Source organism: Notothenia rossii, assembly GCF_949606895.1.
Source record: "Notothenia rossii genome assembly, chromosome: 2".
NCBI lineage: Eukaryota > Metazoa > Chordata > Actinopteri > Perciformes > Nototheniidae > Notothenia > Notothenia rossii.
The window spans coordinates 43,608,047-43,624,667 of NC_136904.1; the positions used below are offsets into that span (position 1 = coordinate 43,608,047).

At 40.0% G+C, this 16,621-nt stretch overlaps 1 protein-coding gene across 1 annotated transcript; it reads left to right on the forward strand.

Annotated features, from left to right (window-relative positions):
• The first annotated feature begins 229 nt into the window (after positions 1–229).
• On the forward strand, positions 230–3,009 carry fadd (Fas (tnfrsf6)-associated via death domain). Its single transcript, XM_079664011.1, has 2 exons — positions 230–638; positions 2,603–3,009. Exons 1-2 carry the CDS (start codon positions 338–340, stop codon positions 2,872–2,874), a joined length of 573 nt encoding a protein of 190 aa, XP_079520137.1. The 5' UTR covers positions 230–337; the 3' UTR covers positions 2,875–3,009.
• Positions 3,010–16,621: the final 13,612 nt, after the last annotated feature.

Here is a 16,621-nt window from a genome sequence, read left to right on the forward strand (position 1 = left end):
AAAGTGTATTTTGATGCTTATATTTTTGAACTTTTACTTAAGGATTTTATAGTGGATTATTTTAAGATCCTACTATTAGTACTTGTATCTAAGTAATCTGTGTTCTTCTTTCTGTGTTTTTTTTGTTTTGTTTATACATTTTCTAGTTCATGTTATGAATGATTATTTACTCTTGTTTGTCATTATGCTCATGCCAATAAAGCTATTTGAAGTGAATTGAATGGATCAGCTGCACTAACCGACAGTGCAACAGGCGGAAGTGAAAGTGAAACGGTGCTTCCTCCTCTCTCCCTCAGACTGCTCGGTGTCTCGGCGGAGGCTCACCGTGAACACCAACATGAGCTCCCTCCAGTTCAACAGCCTACTGCTGGACATCTCCAACCAGCTGACGGAGAAGCAGCTGGAGGACTTGAAGTTCCTGTGCGGGGACATGCTGGGGAAGCGGGAGCTGGAGAAGATATCCAGCGGGGTCCGACTCTTCCAGCTGCTGAACGAGAGAAGGAAGCTCGGAGCGGACAACACCGACTGCCTGAGCCGCTTCCTCACACAAATCCAGCGGCAAGACCTGGCGGAGAGGTTGGAGAGCTTCGAGAGTCAGGCCGATCCGAGCGACGTCCTGCCGGACAAAGAGGAGAGAGGTGGGCTGCAGTCACACTGCTATCTATTGTTTGTAGTTCCACAGAGTGTGTTACACCTCTAGGACTACAACTCCCATACCATAGACTGTGTACACATTACCACTGGTGTACAGTAGCCTAACTAATTTCCATACTCGACACAGACACTCTTGTACTGTACTGAAGTATTATGTTATGTTGCTTTAATTGAATATTTCAATGTCATGTTGATATACTTCTACTCCATTCAGGCAAACACAGTAGGCCTACTATTTACCTAAATGCATTTCAACATTCAAAGGCTTTAACTATTTATATACTTTGATGAAATTCACAGTGTCTGTAGGCCTATATTGTAAAATAAATAAATAATAATAATCCATGTTTATTGTTCTGAAAATGAAACGTTGTTCACTATTAAAAGTTATTTTCGTACCACAGCACATTTCATGCTTTTACTTCAATACAAGTACTTTAATTGTCTTATTTAATGATTTATAAAAAATACATTGTAAAAAAAGTATATATTTACAAGATATATATATCTTATATGTAAGAATTGAGCAAGTGACACAATGGTGTAAGTTAATCAACAAATATATGTTAACTATATTGAATTAAAACAAAATGTAATATTTAATATTGTACAATGGAACAACATACTGCATATTGTAATGATAAGTAATAATGTAGACTGTAAATAGATCGATGTGTTTTAAACACAAGTAGGTGGGGTTATTTTTTTCCCAGTTTATTTACTTATTTAGATTAATAACACAACATATAAGGAACTAATCATTTATCATGTATTTGTATAGGTTAAAATAAACAATTTTAGTACTTTGAGAGTCATGAAATATTACCCCAGTCTGGAACTCAGTGTGTGATAACATTAGCTGTCTGAAATGAGTGTCTCTGAACTTGCAGTGGCCCTTCACATTGTCGCCTGATGTGTAAATGAAACGGCAGCAACATTTTAGTGTCATGTTTGGAGACGATGCTAATATCGTCTGGGCAGGTAACTTATTACTATCTGAAAATTATTATTTAATTATAATTATTTATTGAAAAAAAAAATCCGTAAGAGAAATGTGAACATTGGTTTCATTTTTTAAATATCATTTTAGAGTCAAATGTTTTAACTAAGGAAAACTCTTTGGACCCATGCATACTGTATAAATAAAAAAACTACCATCAGCATTTAAAAAAATCTATTGTCACCATGATTAGATATTGTCACGTCCCCCTCTAGGGTAGAGGAGATTAACATACACCAGTATGGAATTGGTAAAGTTATTGTTTATTTAACAGGTAAACAAAAAGGTAGGCGAACAGCCAGGCAAAAACTACAGGACCGGTCAGCGGCTGTAACAGATATGCAAATGAGGCCTTCTTGAATGCTAACTTTTGTTCAATTTAGGAGAAATCTAAAGAGAAAAATAAACCAAGCTGGTAAGGTAACACTAACATGTGCTTTTTGGATGTTATTGGTTCTAGTCTGAAAGAACATTTCATTGGATAAAAATAGCCCAAACTCTCAAAATGTAACAGTGCATAAAAAACAGTTGTTTTGTCTGTACAGTCTTCCCTTATTTTCCTTGAACAAGTCGGATGGATTGTGGATCAGCATCATACTTTTCTGGAGCTATCAGCATGTGAAAATGAAATGACCATGTAAGAAGCGGTCTTGTTTTTGGAAGAATGTCTTGGGGAAAAATAGCAAATACATGTTTAGGAGATTTGTTTGAAACTGCTGACTTTTAAATTAGCTAAATAAAATTACAAAATTACAAATCGCCAAACCCTCAACTGTTCAAAATTGTTCCTTTTAGCTTCCAAATGTAATTTTTGTCCTGGGAAAGGTGTGTGAGTAGATGAGTTTCATATTTGCCTGAGTATACTTTATTTCAGGATGTATTATAATTAGAGAAATGCAAATGATTTCTCTCCTGCCAACCCATAATGCCTCCTCCTCCTTTCATCAGATAAACTGTGCATCGCCACAGAGGTGATCGTGGAGAATCTGGGAAAGAATTGGCGTAAAATGGGCCGCAGACTGGGCCTGACGGAGGTGAAGATAGACTCCGTCTCCAAGAGGCATCCCACAGATCTGGAGGAAACAACCAGGGAGCTGCTGAAGGAGTGGAGGAGGAGTCGGGGGGCCCAGGCCCAGACCCAGGAGCTGATCCAGGCCCTGAGAGCCTGCATGCTGAACCGCACCGCCGACCAGGTGGAGGACAGCCTGCCCTCCTGTTGAGGATCCACACAGCAGTCTGACAGAACTGTGAGGGCTGTGATTAAACTACAAGAAAAAATATCAAGAGAATGATACGCAAATATATAAAACTATGCAAAATAAATTATACAAATAAATCAACTTAATGAATGTCAATGGTTCATGTTTTTTATCAGATAAAAACGAAGAACAAAACTTTAATCAAGAAGAACCTTTGGAAAACGAAAATACTCAGGACTTTCAAATTAAACAAATACTTAGTCAAATCCAAAATATACACAAGATAAAATCATTGGGACGATCTCCACAAATGCCATCAGTTTATGGTTTTAAGGAGCATTCTCCTATGATGATGAACCTGTTTCAGTAGCTTCTTGTTATGTTATGAAAGGGAAATGGTGCTACGAGTGCACGTTTAGTACTGACTTCAATACAGAGGTGCAGTGATGATGTATTTTGGTAGACCGACCGGGAAATAAGCATTTCTTTATTTTGATTATTGCAGAAAATAAGTTCTGTGGCAGACACACATTTATGATACTTACACATTTTATTCAGCAGGATAATCCCCACATAAAAACAACACTGTTATTATAGTTGAAGCGTAAATGTAATAGCCAGAAGTAACAAGCTAACGTTAGCCAATAAATGAACGACATCACAGTTCAGTCACCAGCGCTATCAGAACGCAGTACTGTGTGCCGTATAACCACATAGAAGTGTTGATGAATGAGCCTCCAGACATGTGACTTCAGATGATGTTATTATGAGGAGCGGTCAGGCATTTTGGGAACTTTTGTTAAAAGGTTTTTATCAATTTTGGGTAACAACAATGTCATCATCATCATCATCATCTTTATTCAAAGAGACTCTTGGTCCATTATTAAAATACATACAACACTCAAATATAAATTAAAAAGGCAGTTATAACAATGTTTCCACATAGGTGACTGGTATCGTACAGCACTGAAACACGGATTTGAAAGCAGCATAATGACAGAGTTATGAGAAGCATTCAATCGACAGATGAATTTGTACATTAGATTTCTCAAAAGAGCAAGGAACGTGTTGACTCGTGCATTACAAAACATTTCACTTGCACTGCACCACCTTGGTTTTCTAAGCAGTATACGCAGACAGTCATTATAAGCAACCTGGAGCTTCTCGAGGCTTGCCTTCTTAAACTTGACCCACAAGGGGGCAGTATAGAGGAGTACAATAAGCTCTAAAGAGGTTCACCTTCACCCATACTTGCCAACCTTGAGACCTCAGAAATCGGGAGCATTTCAAAATGCAAAATAGGGGGGGGGGGGGGGGCGCGGGGGGCTAGTGGATCGCCGGAGCTGTTAGATTCACATTAGCATGCTTATTGTAGTTCTAAATGCAATGCCTTGCGGCCTGAAGCACCATCCCTGATGGAGCATATGTGTGGGCTGGACCTGTATTTTACAGGAAAGGAGTGAGCAGAGAGTGGAATAGTTGTCGATTCTTGTTCTGTGACTATCTGCTTCACCCTCTCAGACTTTCAGTTGCGCACGCTACAAAAGAGACGTGTTACCATGGAAACCAAACAATGGTGTAGCTGTATTAAAGTCCGAGTGGAAACAGTCCTGAGTAAATCTGATTTTTTCAGAAATCGTGAGAAATGCAGGAGAAATATGACCCCGGGAGGAAACCGGGAGAGGGCAATGAAATCGGGAGTCTCCCGCGAAAATCGGGAGGGTTGACAAGTATGCCTTCACCTTATCTGAACACCAAGACAATTTTCTAGCCAACATGTTGGCTTGTGTATATAAGACACGCCGCTGTCTATACATCATCATCAGCCATTTCATCTGTAATGATGTGTCCCAGATACTTAGTGTTACAGCAAACAGACAGCACCTGTCCTGACAGATAGAATGTTGGAAAAGGTTCTTATCCCCTTTTGCTCTGCAGATCATTACAGCGCTCTTCTTAGCATTGTATTTAACGTCAAATTTGACTCCGTAATCAGAACAAACATTTAGCAACTGTTGAAAACCAGCACTGCTAGGAGAAACAATAGCCAAATCATCAGCATACATAAGATGGTTTACAATCACATTACCAATCACACACCCTGTTTTACAGACACTTAAATCATCTGATAGATCATTCATATAGATATTAAAAAGGCATGGTGAGAGGAGCCCCCCTGCCGTACTCCATTACCAACACTAAATGGCGCCGAGACTGCATTCCCCCATTGTATCCGCATGCTCTGGTTGGCATACCAATAAGCCAGGATCCTAATTATACTTTTGCGCACACCCCTTTGTCTCAATGTTCTCAAACAGTTTATGATGGTTAACTCGGTCAAAAGTGTTAGAGGCATCAATAAAACCAATCAGAACAGTGGAATTCTGTCTTCTATATGTTTCTACCATTTCCTTCAAAGCATAGATGCATAGCTCAGTACCATTAGCCTTGAAGCCAAACTGGTTATCTGAGGTATATAAATAAGAACATAGTCTATCTAATGGCGCATTTACACTGCAGGCCTCGCTCGGCCTCGCTCAGTTTGGTTAGGCCTTATTAGGCCCGGCTCACTTTAATGCTGCGCTCACATTAGTTTAGGAACTGGGGTAGTATCTATAGTAATGCGGTGTAGGCGGAGCCGTGACGTCATCTTCAATGAGCGCCCCAGAAAAACAACACAGCCGTTAGCTCTTAGCACTCAGAGCTCACAGCTCTTCATATCTGTTCAGAAACTAGACAAAAGTTAGACAAGTACAAACCACAGACTGCTTGTGTCATGGCGAATACAGTCGCTGGTTTATTTATGTCTGTATAGGCTGTTGTTGTGAGTGTGGACGGTCGGAGCATATATTACGTTAGCTTAGCCAAGCTCCATTTAGAAAACACGCATTTTAAAAGGTTTTTCGCCTGCCGTCTGTCTGCAGACTTGTCAAAACATTAATTCATGGTTTTTACTAACCCGTATCAGTATGTTGTTACTTCGGCATCATTTTGAAACGTGTATTACAATTAAATCACGGTAAAATATGTTCATCTTGTTGTAGTTGTAGCCCCCTTGTCAGCGATTCTCTCTAGTTTAACAAACTCAGCCCGACTCAGCCCTGTTTGTTGGCCTCGATAGAACCACGATTTAGTCGGGCCAGAAAAAAGGTGAAAAAGTAGCCCCGGGCCGGAACTAGGCCAAGTGTAAGCGCAACCAAAAACAGGCCCCGCACGGCTCGGCACGCTTAAAGCGAGCTCCGCGCTGCAGTGTGAATGCGCCATAACAAAATTCTTTCCAGGACTTTGGATAACACACTGGCTAGAGCAATTGGTCTATAGTTATTCAAGCTCCCTACCTTGCCCGCTTTGTCCTTAATGACAGGGACCAAAGTACAGATGTAGCGCTTCATTTCAGACAGTTTGAAACGCGAGGGCCGTGATTGGTACGTGATCTGCCCTCGCTCAAGGGAAAACCTCCAGCTTGACTTGAGACCGCCCCTGTGATAGATAAATGTAATTATAATGAAGCCAGCTGCAATTGATCATTGATCCACCAGGGGGTGCAGTGGGGTTCCACACTGGAGCTCATGTGAAATAAAGTCAGATACAGTACGCTGGATGTACAGCGGAACTTTGTTAAGATCCATATGTCACGGATATCATACTCTGTGCTAAATAAGAGACACGATGTAATCATTTACAAAATATCAACATGTTGTTATTTAACAAAATGATGTTGTTTAGTCGAAAAAAACGAACGGGAGGAAATGCAGCCCGGCTCTCGATTTTTAATCCTAATTTAATCATCATCTTCACCACGATCATTTATGTTTATGTTCGCCGAATTGACATGAAATCACTGACACATATGAATATACTGTATTCAACTTCATTAAAACGTTATTAACGTGCCTAAACTCAGTAATTCACTAAAAAAAATTATATTTTAATGAAGCCTCGTCGGCAGATCAGGATCTTAACGCGTAGCGGAGGGATCTTGGTCTGCATGACGGGTGTTATTTTCCCCATAAGGAACAAGTCGCTGCAAATTATCCCGCTTCTTACATGGCCACATTCTCAACAAAGTAACGACATGACTCCCAATATTAATTGAAATACTTTTATGGATTTAGAAAATGTTTTTATTGATTTAAAAAATAGTTGTATGTATTGATTTAAATTGACATGCATCCGCTAAGAAAAATTGTCCGTTGTTACCGTTTTTTAAACAGTCTGAATGAAACGGCAGCTCTCAGCTGTGTATTTACACAACGAATGGCCCATCAACCACAGCTCTCTCCCCCCCTCCCCCCCTGATCTTTCTTCTACAGCAGCTAAATTAACTGTACTCTGAGTGACCATAGACTGTATGTGACAAGCTTACAGTTAGTGACGTAACAACACCATAAAAGCTGGTGGGTTGAAAGCAATTCGGGAGGTAAAAAGAACTACAATAATTGTGATTTATTTATTGTGGCTTTTATGTTTTTAGGTGTAAAATGTTAAATAATTCAGGCTTATAATGCACCCTTCTCTAAAAGCCTTCAACAATGACAATATTCATAGTAATTTAATAAATCCTTCCAACACACATTGTAAAAAATAGCCTACTGTAAGTTAAGAAATCATTCCGATATGTACATCTTCTGATGTAAAAACAATAACATTATAAATAGTAACATAGCTGAACATGGTATTGCACATTTAGCTTTGAGTATTACTGACCTGAGATGTTTTTATTACATCAATTAAGGTGACTGAGGCTTTTTAACATAGACAGAGCACTACTGAAACATAACATCTGAAACGATGTAACAACATATACTTTTTGGGGATGCAGCTTGGGATGTGAGGAGTGAGGGACACGGCTTAGAACGGGCGTGTCGCCTACTGTCCTGCCAGTGTTGGCAGGACAGGAGAGTGTGTGCACCAGTCTGCCTTGATCTATGAATTCATGGTTATTCAGGTTACTCTGAGTGACAAGCTTACAATTAGACACAACACTGTCATTGCAAGTGATTCTACTGTACCTAATTACCTTAACACTAGAACCGCCAGAGGTTTTTGTATAGGCCTACCAAAAAACGTCAAATCCCGCTATAAGAATGCAATTTTTAACAACATAGGGTGCTACATAACACACTTTCAGGAAAAGTCACGGACTGGGAGACTTTAATATTTTATTGAAAAAAAGTTACATTGCACAAACACAACACACATCACACAAATTAACCCGATTGGCGGTTCTAGTGTTAAATAAACTCACTAATTAATGAAACCAGTTCAATACGCATTATTCTTATTCTTATCATTCTTTATGAGCGCAGAAATAGTCTTAAAATCAGATCTGTTTTTTAAATGAAATCTGACGGCAGGCATTTAGCTCTGATCACCTATGATAAATGCGCCACACCTAATCGCTGGCCATTCAGCCACAGAGCTCCCTCTATACAAATCAAACTGTAGACGGTGTGAAAGCACCTATTGTTTTAAATAATCGTCGAAATGTGACCTGTGAGCCTTCTGAATTACCGTGGGACAGCACATTCTAAACTAAAATGTTCAATCAATAAAGTAACATCTTATCTTATCTTATCTTAATAATATCTTCATATTAATACTAATAATAAATCATACAGTATGTGTCCAAAAGGGAGCAGGAGGAAGCAAACACAAACATATACAAAAAATATACTGCATATTAAAGCAAACGATTGTAAAGGTAAAAGTATGAGCATAACAAATAAAGAAGTGTAATGTAAACATTTACATTATAATTATGATTATTTAATATATAAAGACTATATATTATTGAATTACAAGATTATATATACTTTAGTTGATCTAAAATATTGATGTGTTCAAATGCTCTTCAAAACACAACGGAAAGTCCATGAAACTTGTCTTTCTGTATAATGAAGCACCATCTCCTGGTTAGAACCTGAAATTTAAAATCTGGCAACGCCCTCTTGAAAAATAGTGGGAGGGCTTAAAATTCCTCAATACTGGTCTCACGGCCCGTCTACACTACAGGCATCGAAAAATGCTTTCAACGCTTCGCCCATTCACTTGAATGGGGTGACGTAGAAGATTTTTAATCTTCGCCGAACTGCATTGTGGGGAGCTTGGCATGGCTTTGCAAGCATCACGAGCATCTATCGGCATCAAAAGTTGAGGCTCGATGCTTGGCATCAGCCAATCAAATCCCGTTTATGCAAATCCCGCCAGTGCAAGCGCAGCCAATCAAACCGCGTGCAAGCATTTCCTCATATTCCAAATGAGATATTACGGAAGCAAATCACCCGGTTCTTTACGACCAGAACTATTTACCGGGATACAAACCGGAGGAACCAGGCATGGAGGGAGGTGGCAGAGACAGTGGGTGAAACTGGTAGGTTTTTCGCCTGTTTGGAGAGTTTATATCCAGTTTACTTTGTTTTAACATTGATATTGCTTTGTATGTCGGGGGCGGTAGGTTCATGTGATTGGTTGTTGGTCGCGTTGCTTGCAAAAAATCGCCAAGCTTCAGACACGCCCAGCTTCAAGATTTTTTTATGCCTGTAGTGTAGACGGGCCGTTAGGCCAGTCGTAGGCAGGAAGCTGTAAGCTGGAGTCTGAAATGAAGTGCTACATCTGTAACAGTCAACATGGAGTCCGGCAACACACCATGAGTCATGAGGCCGGTAAAACAAATGGCAAGAAGAACTGCAACCTTCGGGCTTTCCAGTTTAAGGTGCTCTGCAGTGATTCGGTCAGCCACTTGCTTTGTTATCAGCTAGCTGTGCAATTGCTCGATAAACCTCATGAGCTGTGATTCCCACTGTGACACTTTTCACAACATTACCAACCTCATAAGGGTCACTTTTAACACAATTAAGTATAGTATAGTAATGTTGCCTCCACAACTCAGCTATGTTATCGGCTCCAGATACTCCCTCTATGGTGGTACATGGTAACGATGTACTGGCCCTGTTCAGAGCCCTCACCTCCTTCCAGAAGCCAGTCACATCATTATGAAGGAGCTTTTCAGCCATAGAATCCGCTCCCAATGTTTCTGTATGTTTGTTGACATAACGAACTGCATATTTATATCTAGCATTTGTAAGCTTTTTGAGATCCAGGACAGGCCCCTCTCTGGGCCTTCCTGCCTGGACCCAGGCCCCAAAAGCATTATTGGCTTCAGCGTATTGATCAGCCACATGTTTATTCCACCCTGGCTTGACGTTGCGTCTCTTCCTAGAGTAGGTATAGCATGGTCTACTGGCCTCCCATACAGCTCCCACAATACAATCATACATGTTACAGAGGTCTTCACGGTGACATCTTTCATTACAACCCACATCAACACACAGAGTTGCCACTTTGGGTAGATATACATCACTCAATAGGACATCAGTTCTCCCATAGTACAATAGCCAATCCTCATTTGTGAGCTTGGACCAATCCACTTTAGTGGTACAGGCATTTTTAACCTCCTGAGACATCTCAGGGACAGGGAGACTATCATAATCTAGTGACATTATAAAAGGGATGTGATCTGACATTGATGCTTCATACACAATCTCAATTGATCTTACAATGTCATGGGCATTAACAGTGCTTATGCAATGGTCAAGCCATGAAGTTGTATGCCATGCCTCGCTTACATAGGAATAGCTATCTGTAGGCAGAAGTATTTGGCTTGATAATATAAGATTGTTATCATCACAAAACTGTAGCATATGCTTAGCAAACAAGGACCTTTTGTCTGATATGTCAGCATTCATATCACCCACTACATAAACACTGGTGGAATGATTATCAACAATAAAAGAATGTATAAAAGCAAGTCTGTTCAGCTATTCATCTTCATTATGCTGTGACTCATATGGTGTATATACATTGAGAATGCTAAACTCCTTGTTATTCATTTTGATCTGTACAGCAATACACCAGTCAACTTCAAGCCTGATGACATTAATGACAGCGTCCAGCTTTTTGTGCCACAGGATAGCCACGCCCCCTGCTATCCTTCCTCTCACTATTCCCAGAGATAGGTCCGTAGTGGACTCCCCAGCCCCGTGAAAATAGTCATTAAGAGAGTTCAACTTTCCCAAGTCCTGTTTTGGTAAGAAAGTTTCTTGCAAGCATAAAATGTCACATTTTTGTTGCAAGTTGTCCACCACTACACGTCGGATCCTATCAGCAGCGCTCTTGCCCTGGCGCAGCCCGGGACAGTTAAATGATCCAACCAGCATAACGTTTAGCTAAGCAGCTCAGCCGTAGCCCCATTCAGTACCCTCGGACCAGCAAAAGGTCTAGCTCTGCTAGCCCCTATCACCTCCGCTTTACGTGGTTCATGGTATCGCCTCCCAACTGATCCTTCAGGCCAGAGTTCTGGGTTAAACATCTCCGCAACATCATTGCACTCAGCACACACTTTAAACGATATATCTGTTGCTCGCAGTTTCAATACGGTGACACTATGTCGGTGAATGTAATGGTGTTCTGTCATTTATTTACAAAATAACTGTTGTAATTTTGTATCTAAGTTAGTGAAACCGTTAATAAATTACAGTTGATAATCAAAATGTTGGTGATTACAAAGGGGTTACATTTCAGTGTATTATTTTTGGTAAAAATGCATTACTTTTTTTTGTGTCACATTTTTGCACACAAGTAAAGCCTTTAAGACTTTTCTGTGTTTTTTTGGTTTGTTCTCGTTTTAATTTCCACCACCTCTCTTCTACTCATCAATGTGCATTACTCCAAGCCTCCTGAGTCTGGGTGCAGCCGGACGGGGGTAAAGCCAACACTATTTTCCTTCTGAGATCAGATCTTTGACGTTTTTGCAACGTACAATGTTTTGTTTATTGCACTGTATTTTGTAAGACATTTTTCATGATGATAATCAGAAATGTGACTTAACATTTATTGAGATTTTAGAAATATATTTTTGACATATTATAAAATGACATGTTCATATTTCTTAACGTACTATATTATGCAACATTTTTTTAATATTTTTCAACATGGTCTAAAAGGATTTTTTTCTTTACAACAAGATATAACTTCTTCCATGATATTGTCGACATGCTATAGCTCACTATTGATTTGTTTACACATACGATATTACAGTATGACTTTTTAATTTTTTGGCACAATTAGTTACTCTCATTTTTGTTTTGAAAAACTACACCATAGACTATCATCTTTTCATATTTTTTAACATACTATACAATTGCTTTTTTCATTCTATTTTCAATATAATATACTATGAGTGTTTTACATACAGACAATCGCTTCACCAAGGTTACCAACTGTAGCAGATCTCAAAGCTGGCTGATGGCTTGCCAAAACTGAAAAATATGGCTGGTGTCGGCTGTTGGGTGCGCTTGTTTTGATGTGCAGCAGGGTTTTCTACGAGCTGAGCGTGCCTTATAAACTCATTTTTGTAAACATATGCAGGTGTGAGCAGTGGCGTCAATTCAGCCAAAGCTAAGGTATGGCAAGGTTACTAGTCACATGACTTAACTACAGTATCAATCAATATACATGCCCAGCAAATAATCATAACAAAAGTGACAAGTCTGCTATGTAGCTTTTCTGTGTGGTTAGGAAAATTTGAACTTTTTCAAATGCAGCCTCACTCACATCCCGCTAGCGCAAGTAACTATGGACACAAACACTTAACTACGCACGTCAATCAATCAATTCAGTACATTACCACATTACGCACATTACGCACATTACCCCGCATAACACTTGCACCATCGTAGCATTGTGCAACACACAGCTGAATATCTAAACTCGATAATTCCTTTATTATTTTCTGGGCCAGGGATTCAGCTGTCAGGTCCTTCATGTGATAGGTTCCAATGGCTCTTTCCTTTATAATCCCGTCATGTACATAACGGATCAAAATGGCCAGCTGCTCCTTCTTAGACAGGTCTTTCGTTTCATCCACTAACACTGAAAAGTACCGTGCTTCTCCTACTTCATTTATGATTATACTTCTGATATTTTCCCCAATAACTCTCACCATATCATTCTGGGCTTCTGGGGAAGAATAGTGCGCATACCTGCGTTCCTGTTTGCTTTTCACGTTCCTGTCATCTGTTGCAATAACGTCCAAAAGTTCAAGGAAATTTCCTTTATTTTCATCCTCATCTCTCTCGTTGTGGCCACGGAGAGGGAAGGCCTGTCTTCCCAGAAATGACGTGATTTTGAACAAGGATTTGACGTGAGCCCGGTTCTCCTGCACCTCATCTGTCCTGTTTGCGTCAATCCGACTTGCGATGGATTCCTTATGTCCGCTGATCACAGCCTTAAAGTTAGACCACGCTAATGCAGCACAATTGTGTCTACTGCTCCCTTGATGATCCCGGAGATTTTTTTTCATGTTCTTCCAACATGTGTATCCAGTGTCTATGAACACACGCAGTCCATGCCTGTCACCTGTTAAAGTTGAGGCTCCTCCAAAATGACGGCATGCAAAGCAATAAACTGCATCTTCTTGCGCAGAATATTCAACCCAGTCATATTCCTGATACACACTGACATTAAAGCGTCTTCCATTTCTAGTTGGGAAGTGGGTCAAACGAGGACGCCTGAGTCCGTCTGTTTTACATCCACTAATATCCTTCTTCTCTGCTCCAGTTGACCCAGAGGCTGCTACTGCTGCTGCACCCGGGCCTTGACCTTCCTTATCGCTGTCCACGTCTGATCCAGCTCTTTCAATCTGAGAAATTGGTGGGGACTCAGACTCGGATTCAATTCGAGAAGTCGGTGTGGACGAGTTCTCAGCCTCCATGCATGTAGTCTCCGTCTCCCTGTTAGCATCTGCATCCCCGGCGCAGGTGCTGGAGTGGCTAACAGCCTCGTTAACAGCTTGAATCCCACCTTCACTACCTGGTCCTTCTCCCTCTGCTGCTGGGGCAACATTGGAGCCATCACCTTCACCTGCCTTTTTTTTGATAAAAAAAGATTCTAAAGTTCTTTGCTTTCTTTTCATTTTAGTTAATTAGCTTAGCCGAAAAATAAAAAAAACCGCGATAACATGACCCGCTCTGACCTCCGGCGGCTTCTCGTCAGGAGATACCACATTTCAAGATAGGGAGGGGGGATACGTTACGATAAGTATTGGGAAAGATAATATCTAGACTAGAGAAATCGATTGTGTTGTTCTGATTTTCATTTGTATTTAATTTATATGTATTAAATAATAGAATAATCAATACAAATTGACACAGAGTAATTCCATAAATTTATTTTTTTAAAACGAACATTTACATTTTCCCCTGGAGCCAAGGTGTGGCAGCTGCCATACCTTGCCATACCCAATTGACGCCTCTGGTTAAAAGCATCAATCTGGTGCACTTTGAGAGCAACATTAAGAGATCTATGGATACATCTCTCAACACCCAGATGAAACACAACTGTAAGCAGATGTTCTTTTTCTTTATGGATATTTTACAAATCACTCCCCTTTCAAACTGTATTCTTGTTTTACTGCCATATAGTATTTCATAACTGTTTTTCCTTTATTCTCTTATTTTTTTTATAACCATAATGATCATATGAAGGTGTGCCGCGGAAATAATCTTTTGAATAATTTTTGACCAAACCGTTTGAGACCCACTGAGATAACTTAGACTAAAGTTAACTATCTAAACACTCAGAGAGTCCTTTAGCTCACCTGAGCCCCTCAGTCTGAGAGGAAAGCTCTCCTCCAGCTTATTGTGGAACAAACAGCTCCGTATGTCCGTTAGTGCAGCTAGCTAACCAGATGCTAACAACACGGTCCCTGCTGCTGGCACCGGTACCTCTCTCTCTCCCCCTCTCACACACACTAAATGCGCTATTCCGCACACACACAGAGCCGCGAGCTTGAACGACACAAGCACACTTTTATTTCCATGCAACTCTCTGATTGGTCTGGTGTCTTGCCTCTGTTGCATTCACTGAACACGGGAAATTACAGTCCTGCCGTCCTTTCTAGTGTCTTGATGAGGTTCACGTAAAGCACGGTTAATGTATTATATTATTGAGGTAGAATTGTCCGGGGCTACAGAAAAAACATTCGGGGCAGGCCAAAATATTATTTTACCAACAATGTGGAATTTATTGACTACATATTACACAGATTATGCACAGCGGGAGCAGCAAAAACCGTCAAATAATAATTCAGACAGGGGAGCTCCGCACCCCCTGCCTGCCGCTAGGGGGTGCTGCAGCGCCCTCAGCACCCTCCTTCCCGCGCCCATGCTCTTGAGTCACCACTCTTCGAGTCCGAGTCACCAAGGGAGAGTCATAGTCGTGTCAGAGTCCAAGTCCGAGTCACCCAAGGAGTGTCCGAGTCGAGTCCAAGTCATCACTACCTGTGTTCGAGTCCGAGTCCAAGTCCAAGTCACCGAAGGAGTGTCCGAGTCGAGTCCGAGTCATCATTACCTGTGTTCGAGTCAGAGTCCAAGTCTGAGTCACCTAAGAAGAGTCCAAGTCAAGTCCGAGTCACAAGTCTTCATGTATTAACCTTCTTGGATATATGTGTTGAAATGTAGCTGCTCCTCTACATTGCTTTTATCCTGTCATGTTATACTAATCTGTCTATTGCACTGCTGTGAAGCGAGTTTGGCTACAATTCTTGTAATAGGTGCTAGACAAATACAAAGCTTATTACTAATATTAATATTATTATTATCTATAAATAAACTATATTTAAAATGAGTTACCTTTTAGAGAAGTGATTATATTTGTATGCCAATATTTTCCTATGGTAAAGTTTTCGTTTTGCACTTCTATTTTGATAGTAATAAGATCGGGACTCTTATTTTGAAGGAACTTTTACGGTTAAATCGGTTTACTGATAAAGATTTAGCCTCAGAAAGCACATGGCTACTTAGCATGCAAAATTACATCATTCTGTATGTTAAGTAGCATGTGCTTTCATGTTATCGGTTGAATCTTTATTTATTGATTAGATCACGTTACTCTGATGATAGTGTTCAAGACAGCCTATATGTCTGAACTCGATCCTTAGAGTAATGTGTTACGGAGCCTTCTCTTCAATATTGTTTACACAAAACGAACATTTTGAGCTGCTCTTTTTCAATGTGGAAGCAGAATGTGTGAAAGCATGGGGTGAATAGGGTGTTATCTGTACTTAATTATGAATGTTGTTACATCAAGGCTGAACATTCATATATTTTTGGTATTCTTTTTGTATTATATTTGTATTTAATCTTGTGGAAGTGCAGATCCCCTGTCTTCCACCAGGGGGTGCTGCAGCACCCCTGATGGGGACTTTTGTAAAATACAATTTTTTGGTCAAATGTAAGCATTATTCAATGTTTTCAATGAACTGTGGAAAATATAACAAGTTAAATGTGTTATTAATGACGTTTGTTTTTAAAATAAACGTTTTTAGTTAATTAGGAAATGTAAACCCCTCGCTTCAATTTGGCTGGGGACAGGCCATTTTTAAGAACTTCTATTTTTCAAAAGTGTTTTTAAGTTAATTAAAAAACATCTGAAACCCTAATGAATCACAGACCTATGTACAAACAACTCACAAAACACAACTATCTCATCAGTTTTAAGATATTTTATGGATTATAATTTGTATTCACTGTAACAATCCCAGGACAGATAATATACGTTTCTGGTAGAACGTCCCTTAAACCGGAAGATGTCTGTGAGTTTACATTTTCTCTCAATATGAAGGTGTGCAGTACAACTTTAACAAGATTGCCACTCTGAACCAGGGAACTCCTTATGACTACAACTCTGTCATGCAGTACGAGAAGTA